Source organism: Zingiber officinale, chromosome 8B, assembly GCF_018446385.1.
Source record: "Zingiber officinale cultivar Zhangliang chromosome 8B, Zo_v1.1, whole genome shotgun sequence".
NCBI lineage: Eukaryota > Viridiplantae > Streptophyta > Magnoliopsida > Zingiberales > Zingiberaceae > Zingiber > Zingiber officinale.
In genome coordinates, this window is record NC_056001.1 from 104,646,014 (window position 1) to 104,668,570 (window position 22,557).

Genomic DNA, 22,557 nt, shown 5'->3' on the forward strand with positions numbered 1-22,557 from the left:
ATGCATGTAATATTTTTCTCTTTCCTTTTTTTTTTTTTTTTTCTTTTCTACGTCAATTCTTCTAAAAATATTTTAACAAATTTGAGAAACCAAAATAAATAATTGATAGCATATTTGAACTCCTTGTAACCTCAGAAATCCAAAGGAACTGAAATGGGTGCAATCGGAGCTCTTTAGGTCCATCAATGAGTTTTGACCAAAACTTACTTATGGACCTAGAGAGCTTCGATTGTACCTATTTCAGTTCCTGTGGATTTCTGGGGTTGGAAGGAGTTCAAATATGTTATCCATTGTTTATTTTAACTTCTCAGAGGTGTTAAAATGTAATAAGTAAGAACCACCAAAATTCTCCACGTTAGGCCAGATAGGGAATCGGATAAGGCCCAATATGGCTCTGATATAGAATGATATCAGGCCAAATGTGGAGAATTTTGACGATTCTTCCTTATTGCATTTTAACACCTATGAGAAGTCAAAATAAACAATGGATAGCATATTTGAACTCTTTGCAACCTCAGAAATTCATAGAAACTGAAATGGGTGCAATCGGAACTCTTGAGGTCCATCCGTGGTTTCAACCAAAATCCATTGATGGACCTAGAGAGTTCCGATTGCACCCATTTCAGTTTTGGTGGATTTCTGAGGTTGCAAGGAGTTCAAATATGCTATCCATTGTTTATTTCGACTTCTCAGAGGTGTTAAAATGAAATAAAAAAGAATCGCCAAAATTCCCCACGTTGGGCTCGATATGATTCCATATCATGTCCAACGTGAAGAACTTTGACGATTCTTCCTTATTACATTTTAACACCTCTGAGAAGTTGAAATAAACAATAGATAGTATATTTGAACTCCTTATAACCCAGAAATCTACAGGAACTGAAATGAATGAAATCGAAGTTCTTTAGGTCTATCAGTGGGTTTCGACTAAAATTCACTGATGGACCTAGAGAGCTCCAATTGCACCCATTTCAGTTCCTGTGGATATCTGGGGTTGCAAAGAGTTTAAATATGCTATCTATTGTTTATTTCGATTTCTCAGAGGTGTTAAATATTTTTAGAAGAATCGACGTGTAAAAGAGAAGAAAAAAGGGGAGAGGAAAGAGAAGAAACATTATGCATAGAAGGAAAGAGAAAAGAGAGAGAAATGATAGAAAAAATAAAAAGAAAAGTAATCGGGAGGGTAGAATGGGGAAAACACTATCAAAAGGTACATTCTTTAGTAAATAACAAAGTAACATGTGCCTTTTGGTAAATTCAAAAACTTGGATACGTCTTTTGGTAAATTGCCATACTTATTTTACTTTTAATGCAATTATGGTGGCAAAAGGTGACTACGTTCGTCTCAATATCTCCGTCAATTTGTCTCAGGGTCAAGATTCGAATATCAAATCTCATGATGATAATACCTTATATGCTAATTATTAGATCGTCTCGAGGAGACTACTTTCAATGTCATTATAGTAGTTGTAAAGTAGTTATATATTATTAGTAGTTAGTCATAATTACTATAACGTTGTTTCATAATATATTTTTAGTGTTATTGTAGCCTCTACAATTAATACAATACTATTATAATATTATAACAATAATTAAGTACTTTTATATTATAATTAATTTAAAATAATTTTGAAAAATTTAAAATAATTTTAGTTTAGAAGGTAATATTTAAGGTTTTTAAAGTTTTGAGTTTAATAATAATTATATATCAACTATCTTGCCTAAGTAATTTCTTCAATCGTATAAGGCGTTTATAATTATACAATAGTCCTTAGGTGTAGCACAAATGATGAGTTTACAGTAGTAGGGATGTAAACGAATCGAGTCGGTTCGTGCACTTTTCAAATTAGTTAAAAAATATTTGATTCGTGTTCGAATTTATCGAATTCGAACTGAACTCGAACACGTTCAAACTTTTTCGAGCCAAACTCGAACTCAAATTATATTGTTTGGCGAATTTTAATATTTTATTAATATAAATTAAATATATATTAAATAAATAAATTTTGAGTCTTTCAAGTAGTTATTTTGGAGTAATGATTCGAATAGTTCGTAAACATGTTTGAATCTTTTGAATTGAACTCGAACCCGAGTCCTAATTTGGACCAAACTCGAACTAAAAATTTTAAATTTTTCGAACTATGAATCGAGTTCGAACTCGAATATACCTATTTCGAACCGAATTCGAGCTTTAGATTTTTCTGTATATTCGACTCGATTCAATTCGTTTGCACCCTTATATAATAGTATGTCCGAATTGAGTAGGGGTCAATCTCGTAACTATCTATGATAGTCTACCTTCCATATATGTGTACCTAAATTTATCTTTCTCTATATTAATGGGATCAATTCTAAGGGCATATATAATTATTTTAAAATGATTTTGATCTATTTAAAATAATTTAAAATAAATATATATACTAATGACTAGTAGCCGTTTATGGTCAGTAACCATTTATGATTTTTTTTTTATTGACTTATTGATGAATTAGCGGGTGCACTAAGATGAAAAATCCTTTTACCACACGAATACCTATTTCAAAATATTGTAAGGAAATTTATCGAGGCATTAATGGTAATTTACTCAACTTTTTAAGCAAGTGAAAACGTACCAACCCAGCCCTGCCCCCTTCTTCGTCTTTATATCTGCTAAACGTTTGTCAAGCAAAAGCTCAGCCAGGAGAAAAAGGAATGGGCTCTCTCTTCTCTGTCCCGGCGGCCGCTGCCTCCGAAGAAGGCGAATCCGCTGTTGTTGCCGTCCACTCTGCTGGCGAATGGACCCAGAACTGGCAAGCCCACTCCCAAACCAACAAACTGGTAAATGGCCCTAAATCGTCAATCGCTTTCTTTAGCTGATCTATGGATTCATCGATAGTATCCTTTGACCGAGGTTGATTATTCCCCGGATGCTGTTTTGTTTCCTGTCTCGATGATAGATGGTGATCGACTTTTCGGCGTCCTGGTGCGGACCGTGCCGCATGATTGAGCCGGTATTCCGGGAGATGTCCAACCAGTATACTGACGCTGTCTTCCTTAAGATCGATGTTGACGAACTGCCGGTGATGCATCTTCTTGTTCCTCCTTTTTTTCCCCTTCTGTTCTCTTCATTTTTCCGGTCTCGTGGTACTTTTTTTTTATTTTTATTTTTTAAATTTGTTTGTCTACCAGTCCTTCCTAAATTGGATGAAATAATCCGATTCGAGGTTTCGATAGTTTTTTGTTTGTAAATTGTGTTCCCTGATGCTAATTTTGTTGAAAAAAAAATCACTTTTGGGGTTATACACCTCATTTTTGGGTATTTTCTCCGTGATGCTAAATTGAATAAACGATTTGAATATAATTTTCCTTCGCTTGGGTATTTTGTTCCTTGTGGTGTTGACCTTGCAGAATGTGGTTCTATTTATGATCCTACTGCATCTGCTCCCCTTTCTAGGCTAGTTTGTGTTCATTAGTTCATAGCATGGATTGAGGGTATTGGAGGGAGATTGGACTTCTCTTAGTGAATTATTATATTTGTTTTGTTAATCCTAAACATTTTTCAGTGTTGTGGTCACAACTTTCCAAGGGAGTAATTTGTCTTGTCCTTTATGTTTAGTGTTCTCAGTGTTTTCCTTGGGTGCAGTGTCTTGAGGAATCCATTCTTTTCAATCTCAATTGCACCCTTGTTCAGAGATTGAAGTGAGTATGTATGGCATCTTTTGGACACTTGGACCTTGTTGCCATTTTTACCAGGGATTGGTAGCTCAATCCTTCCTTTTTTATTGCTGGCTTTAGACTAGTTACGACACTGAGTTATCCGATTTGCAAAACTCAATTTTCTAGTGAAACTCCAAGTATCAAATGTGGGGATGGAGACTTGAGCAGAATTTGAAGAGGGACGTTTCAACTATGTAGGGCTTCTATATGATCAGTGATTCATTGTTCCATTTTAAGATTGTACCATGGACATTGAGAAGATGATTAGTATGGGCTCTCCTTCCCTCTGTCTAGAGTAAAAAGTTCTGACACGTGGGTAGAGCAGTTTGGTGTTTTTATTGACTTGAACTGTTTAACTATCTTTTTATAATTTCTTGTTTGTGACACATTGTTCTTGTTTGACTATTTTTGGCTTGTTGTAGGATTAGGATTCCTCCACATCATCAGGTTTATAGTCAGTTAGGTTGTTGTGCCATTGGTGGTTGGTGTGGCCAACATAGTTGAGGTAAGTGTTAGTGGATGAGTGCCATGTACTTCCATCCCTTGATTGAAGTTTAGGCTTTGACTAGCCCTCAGTGTAGTGTCATGAGGTTCTCTTAGGGTTACCAAGATTTCATCATTGGTGAGGTGGAGGAAGTCTGACAATTGTTGAAGGCCACATTTACCAGGATATCCTGATGAAGGCTTCTGGTGTTGTCATGCTTGATTTCCTAAGCAAAGTTGGATCCAGGAGTGAGGTGTGTGGAAGTTTAGCCATTAAGATCATCGCCAACTGAATAAATGTCTTAAGTACTGAAATCAAGTTTTTGACTCGTTGAGACTGAACTTGATTTATATGCTTTATGCCTATAAAGGCTCATAAAGGGTGAGAAGACTCTTGAGGAGCTGGAGTGGGTAAAGATAGTGTGTCATGTGACAAATGGTTGGCCCTAATTATAAAGCTTTATAAAGCTTTAGATTTTTTAACATAACTTTAGCATCATTCGTTGGGGCAATTGTCCTAAAGCTGACATGTAACAAATCTCGCATTACAGCAAAAACTGGTAAAGTTGACATGAAGCTTGCTTCCTGTCTAGGCTAGTTGTCGTTTGAGGTGAAAATAAGAGGTAGTGCCCCTTACATCACGGCATCCTTGTTTGAGTCAGTTACCAGTAATCAAAATTAAAGTGAATAGTTTTGACGATGATGATAATAATGTTCTGGGTTACATTTTACTCGGAGATGTTGGTCCTAGCAAGGCAATTGGGTGGCATCTGATATCCTATTGATGATTGGTAAAACATATTTAGAAATATTCATGTTGGATTCTCGAACCTGAATGACTAACGGTTTCTGCTGGCCTCCTGAATATTCTACTTTTCCTGGAAATGTTCACCTGCCAATTGGACAGGCACTTGGATCATTTTTTTTTTCTGTGTGGAATTTATTGCTCATTATATATGCAGTTCCTGATTTAGGGATTTTAGCCTCGGAATACTGATCCAGAAAAAAAAAAAAATAATGTTATAGGAAGTGTCAAAGCAGTGGAAGGTGCTGGCAATGCCAACGTTCGTTTTAGTGAAAGGTGGGAAGGAGGTTGGCAGGATCGTTGGCGTGCAGAAGGACAAGCTTGAGATGCAGATCAAGGAGCTTCTCAATGCGTAAGATGTAAATCTCTTAGACTCGTGCGTGTTGCATCTTCCTTTTCCATTACTTGCATGTTGATTGATTGAAAGATAGTCGAAGTGCTGAAGATTGATTGCACATTAATCGTGTTGATCTAGTTTGTATGAATGCTATTCGTAAAATAATAATAAAAGTTTGTGATGAATGTCTTGCGTTTTTAATTCGTATTTGCGTGTTGATTTCTTAGCTGCTTTGAGTACGGAATGGAGTAAGCTAATATTTTGTGCAGATTGGTAAGTGTTGATGGAAGACTGGAAGTTTGTGCTATTAAAAAGTTCATGTATGTTGCATTACTGCTTTTTGGCCGTTGATGACTTGTTTTTCTGAAGCAAAGAATTGCGGTCTGTTTGCAGGGGAGGGAAGAGGAAATTTTGATTATTCATATTTTGTTCATAATTTTGGTATTTTTTCCTTTCAAATTTGTATAAGTTTTTTTCGAATCGATTAATTTTGAAGAAGATCAATTTGATCTTAAATTTTTTTTTATCATCAGGAAAAATTTGAAAACGTAATTGTTTCGTTAAAATTTTCAATCCAAACTACACTTGTAGATCTTGATTAGCTAAAAAATAGTGCATATTTATGATATCATTATTTAATTATAATTTATTAATTTACAAATCCTTTGTATATTTATTTTTTAGTTATAAGCAAGAAATATTTATTTATTATTTTCAATGTTTAGATTTTCAATTTTTGGGAAACTTAAACTAATGAATAGAGCAAGTTGAATGAGCCAAATAAAACTTGACGAACCATGCAAGCTAAATGGTTCGAGATAAGTGTACTGAACCTGGCAGAGCAACCAGGCTGAACAAAATGCTATTTCGATGAATGTTTTAGTTTTGCAAATCATTCTTTGTTTATTATCCACAGGACTTGGATAAATCAAGCATAGAAATAAGAATCAATCATCTCATTTTCTTCCACTAATCAAACAACTAAAATAAAAAAAAAATATCGACAAACTAATGAACCATCTAACTAAAGTTGTTGAATATCCAAATTATGTAGATATATTTTAAAATTATTAAATTACATATCTAATTTTGCTTTTGCCCTATGATAACAATCTATTTAGACACCGTTCATAAGCACAGTAATATTCTGAATTGGTTCCTATAAAGGACATGCATATAAGTATATAATCATAAGAACTAGACGAATAAATTAAAATCATTCTGAACTCTTTAGGTTTATTAGTTGATTTTGACTCCAAACATCATTTCTATACTTCATATTGAGAGCAATAATTTTTTAAACGGTAATTATATTTTTCGAACACATTTATGTTTAAACAATTACTACTCTCAAATGACTTGTAAAAATAATATTTAAGGATATAAATATAATTAAAAATTAGTAGATGAATATAGAGAACTCAGAATGATATAGAATCAGATTTTATTTTTTTATCTAATTTTTCTGTTTATATTTATATTCTTAAATATCATTTCAATACACTATATTGAGAATAATAATTTTTAAACATGAATCAAATTTTTTTAAATCGATTGCTACTGTATAGCAATCAATTTAGGAGATTATTGTGCTGATGAATAATATCGGAATCGATTGCTATACTTTGAGTAGGCATGAGTGAATGCGGAGGGATAAAATTGGAATTTGATATGTGATTTGATAATTTCAAAATTACCTACATGATTTAAATATTGGACAACTTTGATTATGAGGTTAAGTAATTTACTGAAATAAATAAATAAATAAACCAATTCCACTATGTTCGTTGCATTCCTGGTCCGAGGCCAACCATAGGTGGGTGCTCAATAATGTTATATCATTTGTTAAGTTTCCTTGTGATAGGAGCACATTGTTCTATTTTTCGAGAATTCTTGGTCTAGCAGACACTACGATATGAGCTATTCTTATACGAGGAAGTGTAGTGGGAAATACCTTAATTGCATCCTGAAACAATCAAATAGAGTGGAAAGGAGTTTTGTCGGTGGCATTGTATATTACCTTCCTTGCGGCAATCTGAATGGGAAATGATATGGTAGTCGGTATTGACTTGTTTATCACAAGAAAATGGACATTCATCAATTCCTTGTGCTGAGACCTGGCGCATCGAAGTAGGTGTCCTTTCACATTATTTAACTACACGATTGATGAGCAGTAAAGTCTGTTAGTTAGAGCCCTAGAGTCAATCATATGATGATTGTTGTATGAATTCATTGTATCATATTCCTATGTATATAAAGACATTTCTTTTTTGGTTATTATACTTACTTGTATTGGTGACAAATAACTAAGTATAATAATATCTTTGAGTAGAAGGTTCTTATCTATATCATCGATTAGTTGAATCGATAGTGAGATGATATAGAGAACACTACTCTTAATCATTCCTAATCAAGTATTAACATTCAGGGACAATGTTAATGCGATGAGACTAGCATGTAGGTCAACTCGATGACTTGATCTCACAAGTCATGGATATAGAGATATCAAGTTGACACATGGGTATGCATTGGAGAATGTATACTGAATGACCCGCCATGAGAAAGTATCATGGATCGTTATATGAGTGTCATATACTTTCTCATGTGCTATTAGTATGACTATTAGTCCTTGGACCTGAAGTCACCATGGTTCCCTACATAAGGAGTTGCATACTTTGGCTTCGTCAAACGTTACCCGTAACTGGGTGGACTATAAAGGCGATTACTGGGTATGTAACAAATTATGCAGAGGGATGTGAGTGTAAGGAGTTGCATACTTTGACTTCGTCAAACTTCACCCGTAACTGAGTGGACTATAAAGGCGATTACTGGGTATGTAACAAATTATGCAGAGCGATGTGAGTGATGTAGATGAGATCTATCCCTCCTATATAACGGGAGTAACATCGTTATTCTTGATAGAGTGAGACCACTAAGTGCATGGTCATGCCCAAATAAGCCAATATGAGATATTGAGCTCATTTGATTATAGTGAGTCTACTTGGAGTTCAAGATTTAAATTGATCAGAGGATGACACCGTTTATGCCTCAAATTGATCAATCTAGATGTCAAGGATAGAAGGACATTATCATATATTGTGAAGAGTCACAATTAGTAGTCACAAGGTGATATTGGATCTCAACATTCTTGTAATTTGGGTAGTAGTGATGTGTTGCTAGATACCGCTCATTACTTATGCTTCTAAATGGGTTTAGGAGCATTGCCAACGTTACAAGAACCTATAGGGTCACACACAAAGAGCAATTAGATGGAGATTAGGTTCATATGATGAACCAAGAGGATTAGGTTCATATGATGAACCAAATTGGATTAAGAGTAATCCTAATTAAGCTAATTGAGTTGGACTCAATTTGGTTCATGGTTTAAATGAGTCTAATTAGATTTGGATTCATTGAGTCAATTTAATTCAATGGATATAGATTCATTAAATTAAATTGATTTGAATCAAATGGTTAGATTTGATCAACCATGGGAGAGAAGAGGTCAAGTTTGACTTGACTTGAGAAGGGAAGATGAAAGGTCAAGTTTGACTTGACCAATGCCACCTCATTTGTGAGTTGGCATAGAGTGGGCTAATGATGATGTTCCACATCATCAAGGATAGTACATGTATGTGTCACCTCATGAGGGAGATCAAGAGTTGTGACTCTTGGTATTCCATAGAGTTTAAAAACCTCTAAAGTGGCCGGCCACATGATTCCATGAGTTACAATTGTGAGAACTCATTCAAGGCTTCATCTTCTTCCTCCTTGTTTCTTCTTCTCTCCCTCTCCTCCACCTTGGCCGAAACCTTCAAGAGTGCTAGCACACTCTAAGGTTTCTTCTCCATCATTTTGTTCGTGTGGATACACATAGAGAGGTGTTCACTTGACACCCTTGAGATCCGACGAATCTTGGACGAGCGAGATAAGCGAAGGGCTTCGCATCAAAGGTATAACTTCTCTACCATGTAGATCTAGTGTAGATCTAGGATTAGAAAACTTGTACATGTAAAATTTAATATTCTCACGGATCTGGTGGCATGGGATTTCGGGGTTTTCGTAACGCAAAAGCGATTTTTGCGGCTCGAAAATCCCAACAGTGGTATCAGAGCCACGTGCGAAGCATGTACGTGTTTTATTTTGGTTTTTATGAAAAACTACAGATCTGTAAGTTTCTGTATTTTTACTGTTTTTATGAATTTTATGGGTATTTTTCTCGTAGAAGCGAAGCAACAAGTGTTTGGTCACTTGTAGACTTCGACTACCGAGAAACACCTTCCGAAACGGCAAGGTCTCGCCCAAACTGTTTTGGGACAGCGGCTTAGGGTGCTGTAAGATGATCGTGGGACACTCGTGAGACTCATTTCACGAGAAGGGGTGCTGCCCCTAACCCCGCAAGGGGAATTGTCCCGCGATCGCCCCCGAAAATCGCTAAACGGGACCACCGGGAAATTGTAACTCATAAAATTGTAAAAATAGTAGTAAAATTGTAGAAATTTATATAAAATACATAATTTAGAATTATGTATGTATTTGTGATGGTCATGGCCCAAAAACCCCAATTGGATTGGATACATGTGTTGTAATTCATAATATGGCCTACGCGCTATTTTTGTGTGATTGTGCGTGTTGTATATTTGATACGCGACCTGCGCGTCGTGCCTTTCTATTTTATTTCCTGTTGTAAAATAGTTTAGACTCGAATGTAACTTGAGTTTCATCTTTGTAATGTACAAAATGGAGCTGTGGAAGGTCCACTCGAGGAGGAGTTACAAGGAGGGTGCGAGCAACACATGGCGGTCAAAAGGAGTAGCTTGGAGAAGCTGTTGACCCTAGGTTGACCATCCGATCTTCTCATTGGCTTGAGAAGATCGTAGTAGGGTCATGATTAATCATAATTTAATTAATTGCTTGTGTGTGTATGTGATGCATGCTAGAGTAGAGTAATTAATTAGTGCCTTAACAATTAGATTAGATCTAAACTGCGTATATGATGCACCACGATTAGATTAGATCTAAATCGTGTATATGATACACATCAACGATTAGATTAGATCTTAATCACATCAACTCAAAATGCCTACCATGCCGTGATACCCATCACTACCTCGATTACATGTTGTTGTTGAATTTGCCAAAGCAGAGCAACACATATTATCTTGGTAGGGTGAGGAGGGACAATTTTGGTCCCGCCTATCAACGCCTGGGTGAGTATAAACTCAATCAGATTGAGTAAAACTAGTTAAACTCAATTGGATCGGGTTTAACTATAGACATTTTCCAATAGTTGGTAGATAAGTCAAAATCACATTTATATTAACTCTTAGGTGATTTAGCCAAAGCTAACTCAAGTTTTAATATACATGCGGATCTTGATCCTATAAACAAGAGTTGCATAGAGATGTAATTGGTAATTAGTTACCTACCGATCATACTAAGTCTTGGGCGATTTAGCCAAAGCTAACTCAAGGAGTAGTATGATGTGAATCTTGTCCCACATGAATTACAGAATTCAGTGGGAGCATCATTTAGTTAAATGCCTAATTAAATGATTAAATGGAATATGGTATTTATTTTCTGTATTTTTCTGTTGTAGATTGTCATGTCGTCAAACACGAACACCTTCTCCCTGCGTTCTGTCCTTGATAAGGACAAGCTCAATGGAGCTAACTTCCTGGACTGGTACAGGAACTTGAGAATTGTTCTCACACAGGAACGAAAATTGTACGTCCTGGAGCAGCCCATTCCCGAGGCACCTTCTGCCACTGCCACGCGAGCTGATCGTGATGCTTATAAGAAGCATCAAGATGACGCATTAGATGTGTCCTGTCTCATACTCGCGACCATGAACTTTGAGCTTCAGAAGCAACACTAGTTGATGGGTACTTATGATATGGTTGAACATCTTTGTCAACTATATCAAGGACAAGTTAGACACGAGAGATTCGAGATCTCTAAGGCACTATTTTAGTGCAAGATGCAAGACAGGACTCCCGTAGGTCCATATGTACTCAAGATGATTGGGTACATAGAAAACCTACAGAGGTTGGGATTTCCCCTTGGCCAAGAGCTGACCACTGACTTGATCTTGCAATCCTTGCCGGAGAGCTATAGTCAATTTGCCATGAATTACAACATGAACGAAATTGACAAGTCACTGCCCGAGCTGCTTAGGATGTTGAGAACTGTTGAGCTTAACCTTAAGAAGGTTAAGCCCAACTCCATTTTGATGGTGCAAAAGGGCAAAGGCAAGGGCAAGCCTAAAGGTAAGGGAAAGTCCCAAGCCAAGGGCAAAGGCAAGACACTGAAACCCAAAGGAGGGGTCGCCAAGGATGCTACCTGCTTCTACTGCGGTCAGACCGGGCACTGGAAGAGGAACTGCAAAGTCTACCTGGAAGATCTTAAGAAGAAGAGAAGTGAGACTTCTACTTCAGGTATATATGTTATCGAAGTCAATCTATCTATTTCTTCATCATGGATATTAGATACCGGATGTGATTCTCACATTTGTACTAATGTGCAGGTATTGAGAAATAGCAGGGCATCGACGAAGGGCGAGGTGGACCTACGAGTAGGCAATGGAGCACGGGTTCCTGCTGTTGCTGTAGGGACTTACTATCTATCTCTGCCCTCTGGGCTTGTACTAGAATTAGATGAATGTTGTTATGTGCCTGCTCTTACTAAGAACATAATTTCAGTTTCTTGTTTGGACAAGAAAGACTTTTCGTTTATCATAAAGAACAAATGTTGTTCCTGTTGGTGCGGTTAGCACTAACGATTTAACCCATGTTTTGATGAATGATAAATCAGGTTAAGTTAGTCTGTTGTTGTCTAACACTCTGATCGAGTGTGCAGAAGAAGTCCAGACAGGTCGACGGGCTGACCGGATGTCTGGCACGAAGCCCAGCTAGGTCGATGGGCTGACCGGATAGCTGGCGAGAAGTCCAAGCGGGTCGACGGGCTGACCGGACTATTGGTGAGAAGTCCAGCTAGGTCGACGGGCTGACCGGATAGCTGGCGAGAAGTCCAAGCGGGTCGACGGGCTGACCGGACGTTTGGCGAGAAGTCCAGCTAGGTCGACGGGCTGACCGGATAGCTGACGAGAAGTCCAGACAGGTCGACGGGCAGGTGAGTAAGGTAAGTCACTGGAGGGGAGTGACTGCGAGGACGCGTTCCCGGGAAGGGAACATTAGGCGTCGATCCGGCTTAGATCCATTTCGGATATCTAAGTCGAGATCGTGACTAGATTCCGGTCTCGGAAAGACGGAATCTAAGTCATACTCTTTGCTATTACTTTGTTGAACTTTAATTGTACTAACAATCTGTTTTACAGGATATATATTTGCCTCCGGACTAACGTTTATCTTGCAGGACGGATTCTGCGGGAAAACAGGGTCCGGGCGCCCGGAAGGAATCCAGGCGCCCGGAGGTCCGGGCGCCCGGAAGGGATCCGGGCGCCCGGGAGGCAAACTTTATCCTAATTGCGCGTCGCCACGTGGAGCTCACTAGTTGGACCTGCCACGTCTCACCAGGGCGCCTGGAAGGGATCCGGGGCACCCTGAGCTTCATATAAAAGAAGGGGCAAGGGTAGAGCTTCGATATGAACTTAGAATCCAAGATCTGCTGCTCTGTGCTCTTGCGACGCCACGAAAAGCTCTCCGACTCAGTGCTGGTTCTGTTTTAATTCTATTGTCGGTATTTTCTTTATCTGTCAATTCTTGTACTTAACTTTGTAATATTCGAATTGATAGTGATTGCCCAACGAAAGTACTCACGGAGTACGGGCCTTCGAGTAGGAGTCGTCACAGGCTCCGAACGAAGTAAAAAACACTGTGTCTACTTTACTTTTCCGCTGCGCTTATACTCGATATTCTCGAATCGATATTCACCCCCCCTCTATCGAACGTTCACGGTCCTACAAGTGGTATCAGAGCAGGTACCGCTCTGATTTGGTGCAACCACCAATCAGGCAAAGGGGGGACTTTTTTAAAGAAAAATTAGATATCGTTTGTCCAATCAGGCAAGCAGGTACTGCTCTTATACGCCTTTCATTTTTTCCCTCCAAAACGGTTTTTGAAAAATACATCGCCATCTTTTCACCATTGTTTAGTATTTAAAAAATATTACATTTTCAAAATTTTGAAATAATATTTTTTAAAATATTTTATTAATATTTTAATAATATTTTATTATTTTTTTCGAAAATAGTGAAATATTATTTTTTCCAGCACTGCTAATCCAAGACCAAGTCTTGGGATTTTTTTTCTGTTTCTCTGTGTGCAAGAATAATGACTCTTCAAGAAGGACGGAACCCCCATGAACCACCACCATACGATCAAGATTTCAACTATTGGAAGCGATTAATGGAATGTTTCTTAGGAAGCGTAAATTTTGATTATTGGCTGATATTGAGAAAACCTTCTCAGAACTCAGAACTAAACACAAATGTAAGTAAAATCATTTGTAATGTTTTACCTAACAATGTTTTATGCAGACTAGAAAAGTACAAAGATGCACATGAGCTTTGGACCCAATTGATCAAACTTCACGAGGAGCCGATGGAGCTCGAGGATCAAGTAAAAATTGAATCCGAACTCGGGTTAGATCCAATCGAAAAGCCTACTGAATTAGGGGTTGCGCTAAAGGTTAGTGATATTTACCAAAATACCCCTACTAATAGTAGTTTAAAAAATATGAGCATTGATCTGGTTATTTCTGAAAATATATGTGAAAATAATGTAGTTGACAATAATTACAAAATTACCCCTAGGATATTATCTGATAAAACAAATCCAATTAATTTAAAAAATTCAAACTTAAACCTAAACAAATCTGAAAACTCAAATGATAGAGATGACAAAGTCAATATTGATCTAGATAAAATTAATAAATTATTTAATAATCTAGACAATATTAATCTAGAAAATCCTATCCAAACCCAAGATAATTTAATTAATAAAAAATTAAATTTTAACGATAAGAATAATCTAATAAATTCCACTAATTATATCAACTTAAAAAATAAAGAAAATATAAGAATAAAATCAAACACTTTGATAAAATCAAAACTAAATTTAACAAAATTAAAATTAAATGTTAAAAATAACATATTAAATAAAGATAATCCAAAAAATTCAAAATTAACAATTAATAAAAGGTTAAAAGATAAACCTTTAAGGAAACATAATTCAAACAATTTAATTAATTCAAAGTTAAAAATGAATAAAAACTTAAACTTTAAAAATAAGCTATTAAAGAAAGATAATTCAATTAACCTAATAAAAGTGAAATTGAAAGAAAATTTAAATATTAAATACATTCTCTTAAAGAAAGATAATTTGACTAATTTAATTATTTCAAAATTAAAAACTTGAATCTAAATTACAAATTAAACATTAGATTTTAACCAAAACTTAACTATAATAAACCCAGAACTAAAAACTAAATTAATGGCCAATAATTCAGGGGGAGGTTCCAGAATAGCTGGCACCTCCAAAACTAACCTACCCGACAGGGTAACCATAACCAACCTACCCGAAAAGGGTAACCCCAACCAACCTACCCGACAGGGTAATTAGGACTAGTTAAAGAGGGTTCAAGTTTAACTTGAATCATGGTACTGGTGAAGTTTTTTGATGATAGTACGTTGGGGAAGCTTGGGCATCGCATGTCTAGAAAGATATGGCTTCAATCTGGTGCATTTGGCCAAGTGGAACCAACCGAAGCTACCTTTAAATGGATCCTAACTAGTTAGACCAAGGTTTAGTACTAAGCTCCGTGGATAGGACTATTCGGAAAATCTCGAAAGGTTGGTTACTTCTAATGACGTCCATGTGACTCACCAAGCTTAGAAGTTTATCCGAAGAATGCCTATTTGTTGAGATCAAAGCTAAACCTGAATCTAACACAAGTTAAACCAAACTATGTAATTAAATCTAATTCATCTCACAAAATTATAGAATTCCCTGATTGATAATCTAGATCGGGTGAGATAAATAAGGATCAAATTAATTTTCAAATTAAATTAAAATTAATTAAAATTAATTAAAATTAGATTTCGAATTTTAAATTGAATTTCAAATTAAAATTAAATTTCAAATTTCAAATTGAATTTCAAATTAAAATTAAATTAAATTAAATTAAATTAATTAAAATCAAAATTTGAATTTCAAATTAAAATTAAATTTTGAATTAATTAAAAATTAAATTTCGAATTAAAACTAAATTAATTTTAAAAAAAAATTAATATTAAATTAACTTTAAAAATTAAATTAACTTTAAAAAATATTTTTAAATTTAACTTAAAAATTTTATTCTAAACTTAAAAATTATTTTCAAATTTTTTCAAAAAATTTATTTTAAAAACTCTTTTAAAAATCATTTTAAAAACTTCTTTTAAAAATTATTTTAAAAACTCTTTTAAAAATCATTTTAAAAACTTTAAAAATTTCTTTTAAAAACTCTTTTAAAAATCATTTTAAAATCTTCTTTTAAAAATTATTTTAAAAACTCTTTTAAAAATCATTTTAAAAACTTTAAAAAATTCTTTTAAAAACTCTTTTAAAAATCATTTTAAAAACTTTAAAAAATTATTTTAAAACATTTTAAAAATTATTTTAAAAACTCTTTTAAAAATCATTTTAAAAACTTTAAAAATTTCTTTTAAAAATTATTTTAAAAACTCTTTTAAAAATTATTTTAAAAACTCTTTTAAAAATCATTTTTTTTCTTTTAAATTTTTTTTAAAAACTCTTTTAAAAATCATTTTAAAAACTTTTAAAAATTCTTTCAAAAATTATTTTAAAAACTTTAAAAAAAAATTGTTTTAAAAATTATTTTAAAACATTTTAAAATTATTTTAAAAACTCTTTTAAAAATCATTTTAAAAACTTTAAAAAATTCTTTTAAAAATTATTTTAAAACATTTTAAAAATTATTTTTTTTTTGAAAAAAAAACTCTTTTAAAAATCATTTAAAAACTTTAAAAATTCTTTTAAAACCTTTTAAAAATTATTTTAACTTAAAAATTATTTTTTATTATATTTTTATTTTAACTTAAAAATTATTTTAAAAACTTTTAAAAATCATTTAAAAACTATTTTAAAAATCATTTAAAAAACTATTTTAAAAATTATGTATCATTTTGAAAAATTCTTCTTATTTTTCCACTATAATAAAATTATTTTAACTTAAAAAAATAGTAATAATAATAAATTATTTCTATAGACTATTTTCACTTTAAAAATTATTATTTTGACTTTAAACTCATTTTTAATCTTAAACATCATTTTAACCTTAAAACTATTTTTTAATTTAACTTAACTGAAAATTAGATCTTAAATTAAAACTCATTAAAACTTAATTTAAACATTACTTTTCAACTTAATTTAACGTAACTGAAAATTAAAACTTAAATTAAAACTTAAAAATTTAACTTAAACTTAAAACTTAAACCTAAATTAATCACTGATATTAATTTTAATCTAAAATCAAAACTGAATTGAACGTATATTAATTGTCATTAAATAATTATCAAAATCATTTTAAAATCCTGTTAGAAATCCCTTAAAAATAATAATAATTATAATTCTTTTAAATTCATTTAAAACTTAGACACCTAACTTAAAAACTTAAATTCCGTTAACTTTAACTTTAACTTTAAACTTAATTATGTAATTAATAAGTAGAACTTAACTATTTAAGTTTAACTTTATTCGAGAACTAAGCTTGATTTGATTAGAACCTAGGTTTAACCTTAGTAAAAATATTAAAATTACTCTAAGTCATTTTTTTATCAACCTTTAAAATATTAATTATTTTTGAAAACATAATTAAAGTTTGACTTAAATTGAACCTTACTTAATCTTGTTTAATAACGAGTTAAACTTCAAATTACTACCAACTTTAAACTAAGTTAATCCAACTTAAAAGGAAGTAAATGAAAAGTTAAATTATAACTAACACCTTCATCAATTAATACAAAATTTAGATTATATTAAATTATTGAATCAAGCAAAATTTAATCAATTTAATACAAAATTTAGATTATATTAAATTATTGAATCAAGAAAAATTTAATCAATAAATTATTAATATTGATTAATTATTAAATTAATAACAACTTATCTTACTTAACATTACACTAAAGGTTAACTCATTTCAATTGAATCTAACGTTAATTACGTTTAGTCAAATTTAAATGAACAATTTTATAAAGATAATTATACAATCGCCTAAAACACTTAGGTACGAAAATATGTTACGGTTGTAAAATTTTATATTAAGGGGGAGTAATAAATAAGGAGGATTAATAAATTAAAGGAGTATCAAATTCAGGGGGAGGTTTTTAATTATCTCCTTAAGTGTTATTTTTTAATCTTCTCTTTAAAATCTCTCTAGAAAATTCTACCTCAATTTTTTTCTACTTTGAATACATTTAGCAAATATTTTTAAAATTTTATGTCAGGTTCAGGGGGAGAAATAAAACTAATTCAGTTTTTCAAATCGAATTTTAAACTTAATTTTGAAAATCAAAGTTTAAAAATTAATTTTCAAAATCAACCTGTTTAAAATTGTGAAAAATTTCTTAAATCAACTCACAATTGTTTGTTTTAAATCACAAACTTTTTATCTTTTTTACTTAGTCCTTGAAAACTGAACTTTTCTAGTATTTTAAACCATGGTTTTGAAACTAGTACTTTTGAACTTTGAAAATTTGATTTTGGAAAAAGAATTCTACAAAATTATTTTTGAAAACCAAAAGTAAAGTTCAAAATCATTTTCCTTAATTTTGAAAATTGAATCTTTTACAAACTTAGTGTTGAAAAATTAATTTCAATCAATTTTGAAAACTGGATTTTTCAAACTTAGTTTTGGAATTTTGATTTTGAAAACTTATGTTTAAAAAGCGTTTCAAAGTTGAAACGTGTCTTGAAAATTTAAAACTTGATCTTGAAATTTAGAACTTATACACTTATGTTTGAAAGTTGTTTTTCTAAAAGCTAAAAGCTAATGCTTCAAACAAGTTTTCAAAAAGTTTAAACTCCCTCAGATTATCTTGACATTTTTTCTTTGTCTGAAGTCTATGCTTACTCAATCCATGCTTATTTTTGATGAATGTCAAAGGGGGAGGGTTAGGTGGTTAAGTTAGCTAAACCAGAATTGAAAATACAAACTAACTTAAAAACCCTTTAAATGCTTGTTTTTTTTTCTCTTGCATATGTTTTCACTAACTTAACCAGGTTGTCATTCCATCAAAAAGGGGGAGATTGTTGGTGCGGTTAGCACTAACGATTTAACCCAGGTTTTGATGAATGACAAATCAGGTTAAGTTAGTCTGTTATTGTCTAACACTCTGATCGAGTGTGCAGAAGAAGTCCAGACAGGTCGACGGGCTGACCGGATGTCTGGCACGAAGCCCAGCTAGGTCGACGGGCTGACCGGATAGCTGGCGAGAAGTCCAAGCGGGTCGACGGGCTGACCGGACGCTTGGTGAGAAGTCCAGCTAGGTCGACGGGCTGACCGGATAGCTGGCGAGAAGTCCAAGCGGGTCGACGGGATGACCGGACCCTTGGCGAGAAGTCCAGCTAGGTCGACGGGCTGACCGGATAGCTGGCGAGAAGTCCAGACGGGTCGAAGGGCTGACCGGACGTCTGACAGGTAAGTAAGGTAAGTCACTGGAGGGGAGTGACTGCGAGGACACATTCCCGGGAAGGGAACATTAGGCGTCGATCCGGCTTAGATCTATTTCGGATATCTAAGTCGAGATCGTGACTAGATTCCGGTCTCGGAAAGACGGAATCTAAGTCATACTTTTTGCTATTACTTTGTTGAACTTTAATTGTACTAACAATCTGTTTTACAGGATATATATTTGCCTCCGGACTAACGTTTGTCTTGCAGGACGGATTCTGCGGGAAAACAGGGTCCGGGCGCCCGGAAGGAATCCAGGCGCCCGGAGGTCCGGGCGCCCGGGAGGCAAACTTTATCCTGATTGCGCGTCGCCATGTGGAGCTCACTGGTTGGACCTGCCACGTCTCACCAGGGCGCCTGGAAGGGATCCGGGGCACCCTGAGCTTCATATAAAAGAAGGGGCAAGGGTAGAGCTTCGATATGAACTTAGAATCCAAGATCTGCTGCTCTGTGCTCTTGCGACGCCACGAAAAGCTCTCCGACTCAGTGCTGGTTCTGTTTTAATTCTATTGTCGGTATTTTCTTTATCTGTCAATTCTTGTACTTAACTTTGTAATATTCGAATTGATAGTGATTGCCCAACGAAAGTACTCACGGAGTACGGGCCTTCGAGTAGGAGTCGTCACAGGCTCCGAACGAAGTAAAAAACACTGTGTCTACTTTACTTTTCCGCTGTGCTTATACTCGATATTCTCGAATCGATATTCACCCCCCCTCTATCGAACGTTCACGGTCCTACAGTTCCGTCAATTTAAACGATATGTTCTATTGTAGTGCACCTCTGATGAACGGACTCTATATTCTAGACTTAGAGAACCCTATCTATAACATAAATACCAAAAGGTTCAAATCAAATGAAATGAACTAAACCTATCTTTGGCACTGTCGCTTAGGTCATATAAATGACAAACGCTTATCCCAGCTCCATAAAGATGGTTTGCTGGACTCATTTGATTTTCATCATATGAGACATGCGAGTCATGCCTACTAGGCAAGATGACCAAGACTCCCTTTAGTGGACACAGCGAGAGAACGACTGACTTGTTAGGACTTATACATAGTGATGTATGTGACCCTTGCAATGTCGATGCCAGGGGTGGTTATAGGTACTTCATTACATTTACTGATGACTTCAGTAGATATGGTTATGTGTATTTGATGACACATAAGTCAGAATCCTTTGAAAAGTTCAAAGCATTCAAGAATGAAGTACAAAACTAGCTTGGCAAGAGTATTAAGATGCTTCGATCAGATAGAGGTGGAGAATACCTTAGCCATGAGTTTCGTGACTATCTAGCTGAGTGTGAGATTCTATCCCAGCGCACTCCTCCTGGAACACCACAGTGGAATGGTGTATATGAAAGGAGGAATCGTACCCTATTAGATATGGTACGGTCTATGATGAGTCACACAGATCTTCCTATATCTCTTTGGGGCTATGCTCTGGACACAACAGCCTTCATACTCAACCGTGTTCCATCCAAGGCTGTGATAACACTACAACAAAAACCTTCATAGACATCGGTTTTCCACCGGTGTCTATTTCATTTTCGACCGATGTCTATGAAGCCGATGTTAAAAGTCTGCCATTTTAGACATCGGGTTAAAACCGGTGTAGTATCACTTAACGACACCGATCTTCGAATCGGTTATTAACCGGTGTAGTATCACTTAATGACACCGTTTCATCAACGGTGTAAAACCGATGTAATATTGTATGTTAATAACACCAGTTTTGGCAGCGGTAAATGACCGATGTAATATTAGTTAATAACATCAGTTTTGCAGCGGTGGAAAACCGATGTAATATGTATATTTTTTAACAGCACAAATTTGATTTCCGAAACAATGAAAAACCGACAATAATAAAAAAAACACAAATATTCACAAATTATACAAATATTCTTCATTCAACAATATCCATAAAATACACAAATATTCACAAATTATATAAATAATCTTCTTACAAAAATATCCATAAAATACCCAAACATTCTTTTTACATCAAAAGCTAGCTAATAGATATCAAAATCAAGGTAGAACATTCTTTTAATAACACATCAAGGTAGAACCGCACTTCAAATGTAATCTAGCATGCATTCAGCCCACTCGAACCGCACTTCATCAATTTCAACTCTGGAGTACTTGAGATTTGTAAACTGTAAAAACACATAAATAATATATTAGTAAACCAAGACTAAAAATCATAGTTGAAAAAGTAGTAAGAGCACCAGGTAACAAGATAACTAATTGGAATGCTTAAAAAGAAAAACATTCATCATTTATCTCAACCACATCATATAGTGATAGATCTATCATTCCTGGGAACTTAATATAATCCAAACCAAAAATTTTAATCTAACTACATAAACAGTAATTTAATCTTTCAAATTCAATTCATTAGTAGTCGGCCCAAATGACATAACTGTTTACCACTAAGAGTACATCAAAAGTAAATAAATTCACTTTTAGTTTGCAAATAATAAATTCACTTTTATCACTAAGAGTACATGGAAAGTAAATAAATTCCTCAGTAGCAATAAAGATGAGTAACATCAATTCATTTATATGATTTCCAATGAGATATATATATGCATCTTAGATGATAATTTATGTTTCAGAAGTGAAGCAACAGAGCATAAAGCAACAATAGTCAATAACCACACCGCATCGCCAATGTCATTCATGTAAAGATTCAGCCATAGCAAGGACTTAGTTTTCTTAACAAACTCAGCGATGCTAAAGGCGCCTTTGGGACCAATCTCATTGTTGCCAATATCTAGAAGTGTTATTTTTCCTAAACAAGAAGAAATATAGTTTTACATAATTGCTGAGAAGTAGTACAATCAATAAATACTGGAAAGCCAACAGATCTGATGAAGAAATTAAATCTGCAAGAAAGAACTGCATGGATAGAAAATCTAAGTGTGTGTAAGTCTTATTAGCTTGAGATGTATAGATCGAATTGCCTTATTCTCAACTAGTGCTCCAGCAAGACTTGCAAAACCCTATAAAATTTCACATGGAAATAAGGAGTAAGGACACCAGAAACAAAGTGTAAAAGATCTAGGAATTTCATAAAAAAACATGAAAGATTGCCCAAGAATAAGGTCATACAGAATATTCAATCATATTATTGTTAAGTTCCAGTACACGTAAAGTTTGATTTTCTTTCAGCATATCTGCAATAACCCTTGCACCCTACATAACATATTTAGCATTCAGACTTTACCAGAATCAAGAATCATTTTCTTCCTCAAGAAACAAACAACCGGAACTTGCAACAAGTAAAATTAAACAACCTCATCTCCAATACCTGAATTGTTTAGTTGGAGTTCTTGAATACATCCATTTACCTTCAAAATATCTGAAAGAAAGTGACATTATAGACAATGATTTCAAAGTAATGCAAAAGAGGAAGTTACCTATTGAATTTCAAAAGCAATACAAACTATAGAAGGCATCATGAATCGACATAGTTTGACAAATAGAAAGCACGAGATTATGAACCTCATCAATCCGAATATTATAGATCAAAATA

The 22,557-nt window shown here is 34.2% G+C and overlaps 1 protein-coding gene and 1 long non-coding RNA gene across 2 annotated transcripts; one reads left to right on the plus strand and one right to left on the minus strand.

Moving 5' to 3' along the window:
• Positions 1 to 2,625: 2,625 nt before the first annotated feature.
• LOC122017789 (thioredoxin H2-1-like) lies at positions 2,626 to 5,506 on the plus strand. The gene is made up of 3 exons (XM_042575480.1): positions 2,626 to 2,817; positions 2,937 to 3,059; positions 5,206 to 5,506. Exons 1-3 carry the CDS (start codon positions 2,692 to 2,694, stop codon positions 5,338 to 5,340), a joined length of 384 nt encoding a protein of 127 aa, XP_042431414.1. The 5' UTR covers positions 2,626 to 2,691; the 3' UTR covers positions 5,341 to 5,506.
• A 16,153-nt stretch (positions 5,507 to 21,659) lies between these two features.
• On the minus strand, positions 21,660 to 22,336 carry LOC122017725. The gene is made up of 3 exons (XR_006121433.1): positions 22,319 to 22,336; positions 22,134 to 22,217; positions 21,660 to 22,024 (listed from the first exon to the last, which is right to left on the minus strand). It is a non-coding gene; the product is annotated as an uncharacterized LOC122017725 (long non-coding RNA).
• Positions 22,337 to 22,557: the final 221 nt, after the last annotated feature.

Bases quoted from the DNA above. Each gene is read 5' to 3' on its own strand.
- LOC122017789 (XM_042575480.1), top strand. From the start codon at position 2,692: ATGGGCTCTCTCTTCTCTGTCCCGGCGGCCGCTGCCTCCGAAGAAGGC. The intron at 2,818-2,936 runs GTAAATGGCCCT...TCTCGATGATAG, and splicing joins ACTCCCAAACCAACAAACTG to ATGGTGATCGACTTTTCGGC. The intron at 3,060-5,205 runs GTGATGCATCTT...ATAATGTTATAG, and splicing joins TCGATGTTGACGAACTGCCG to GAAGTGTCAAAGCAGTGGAA.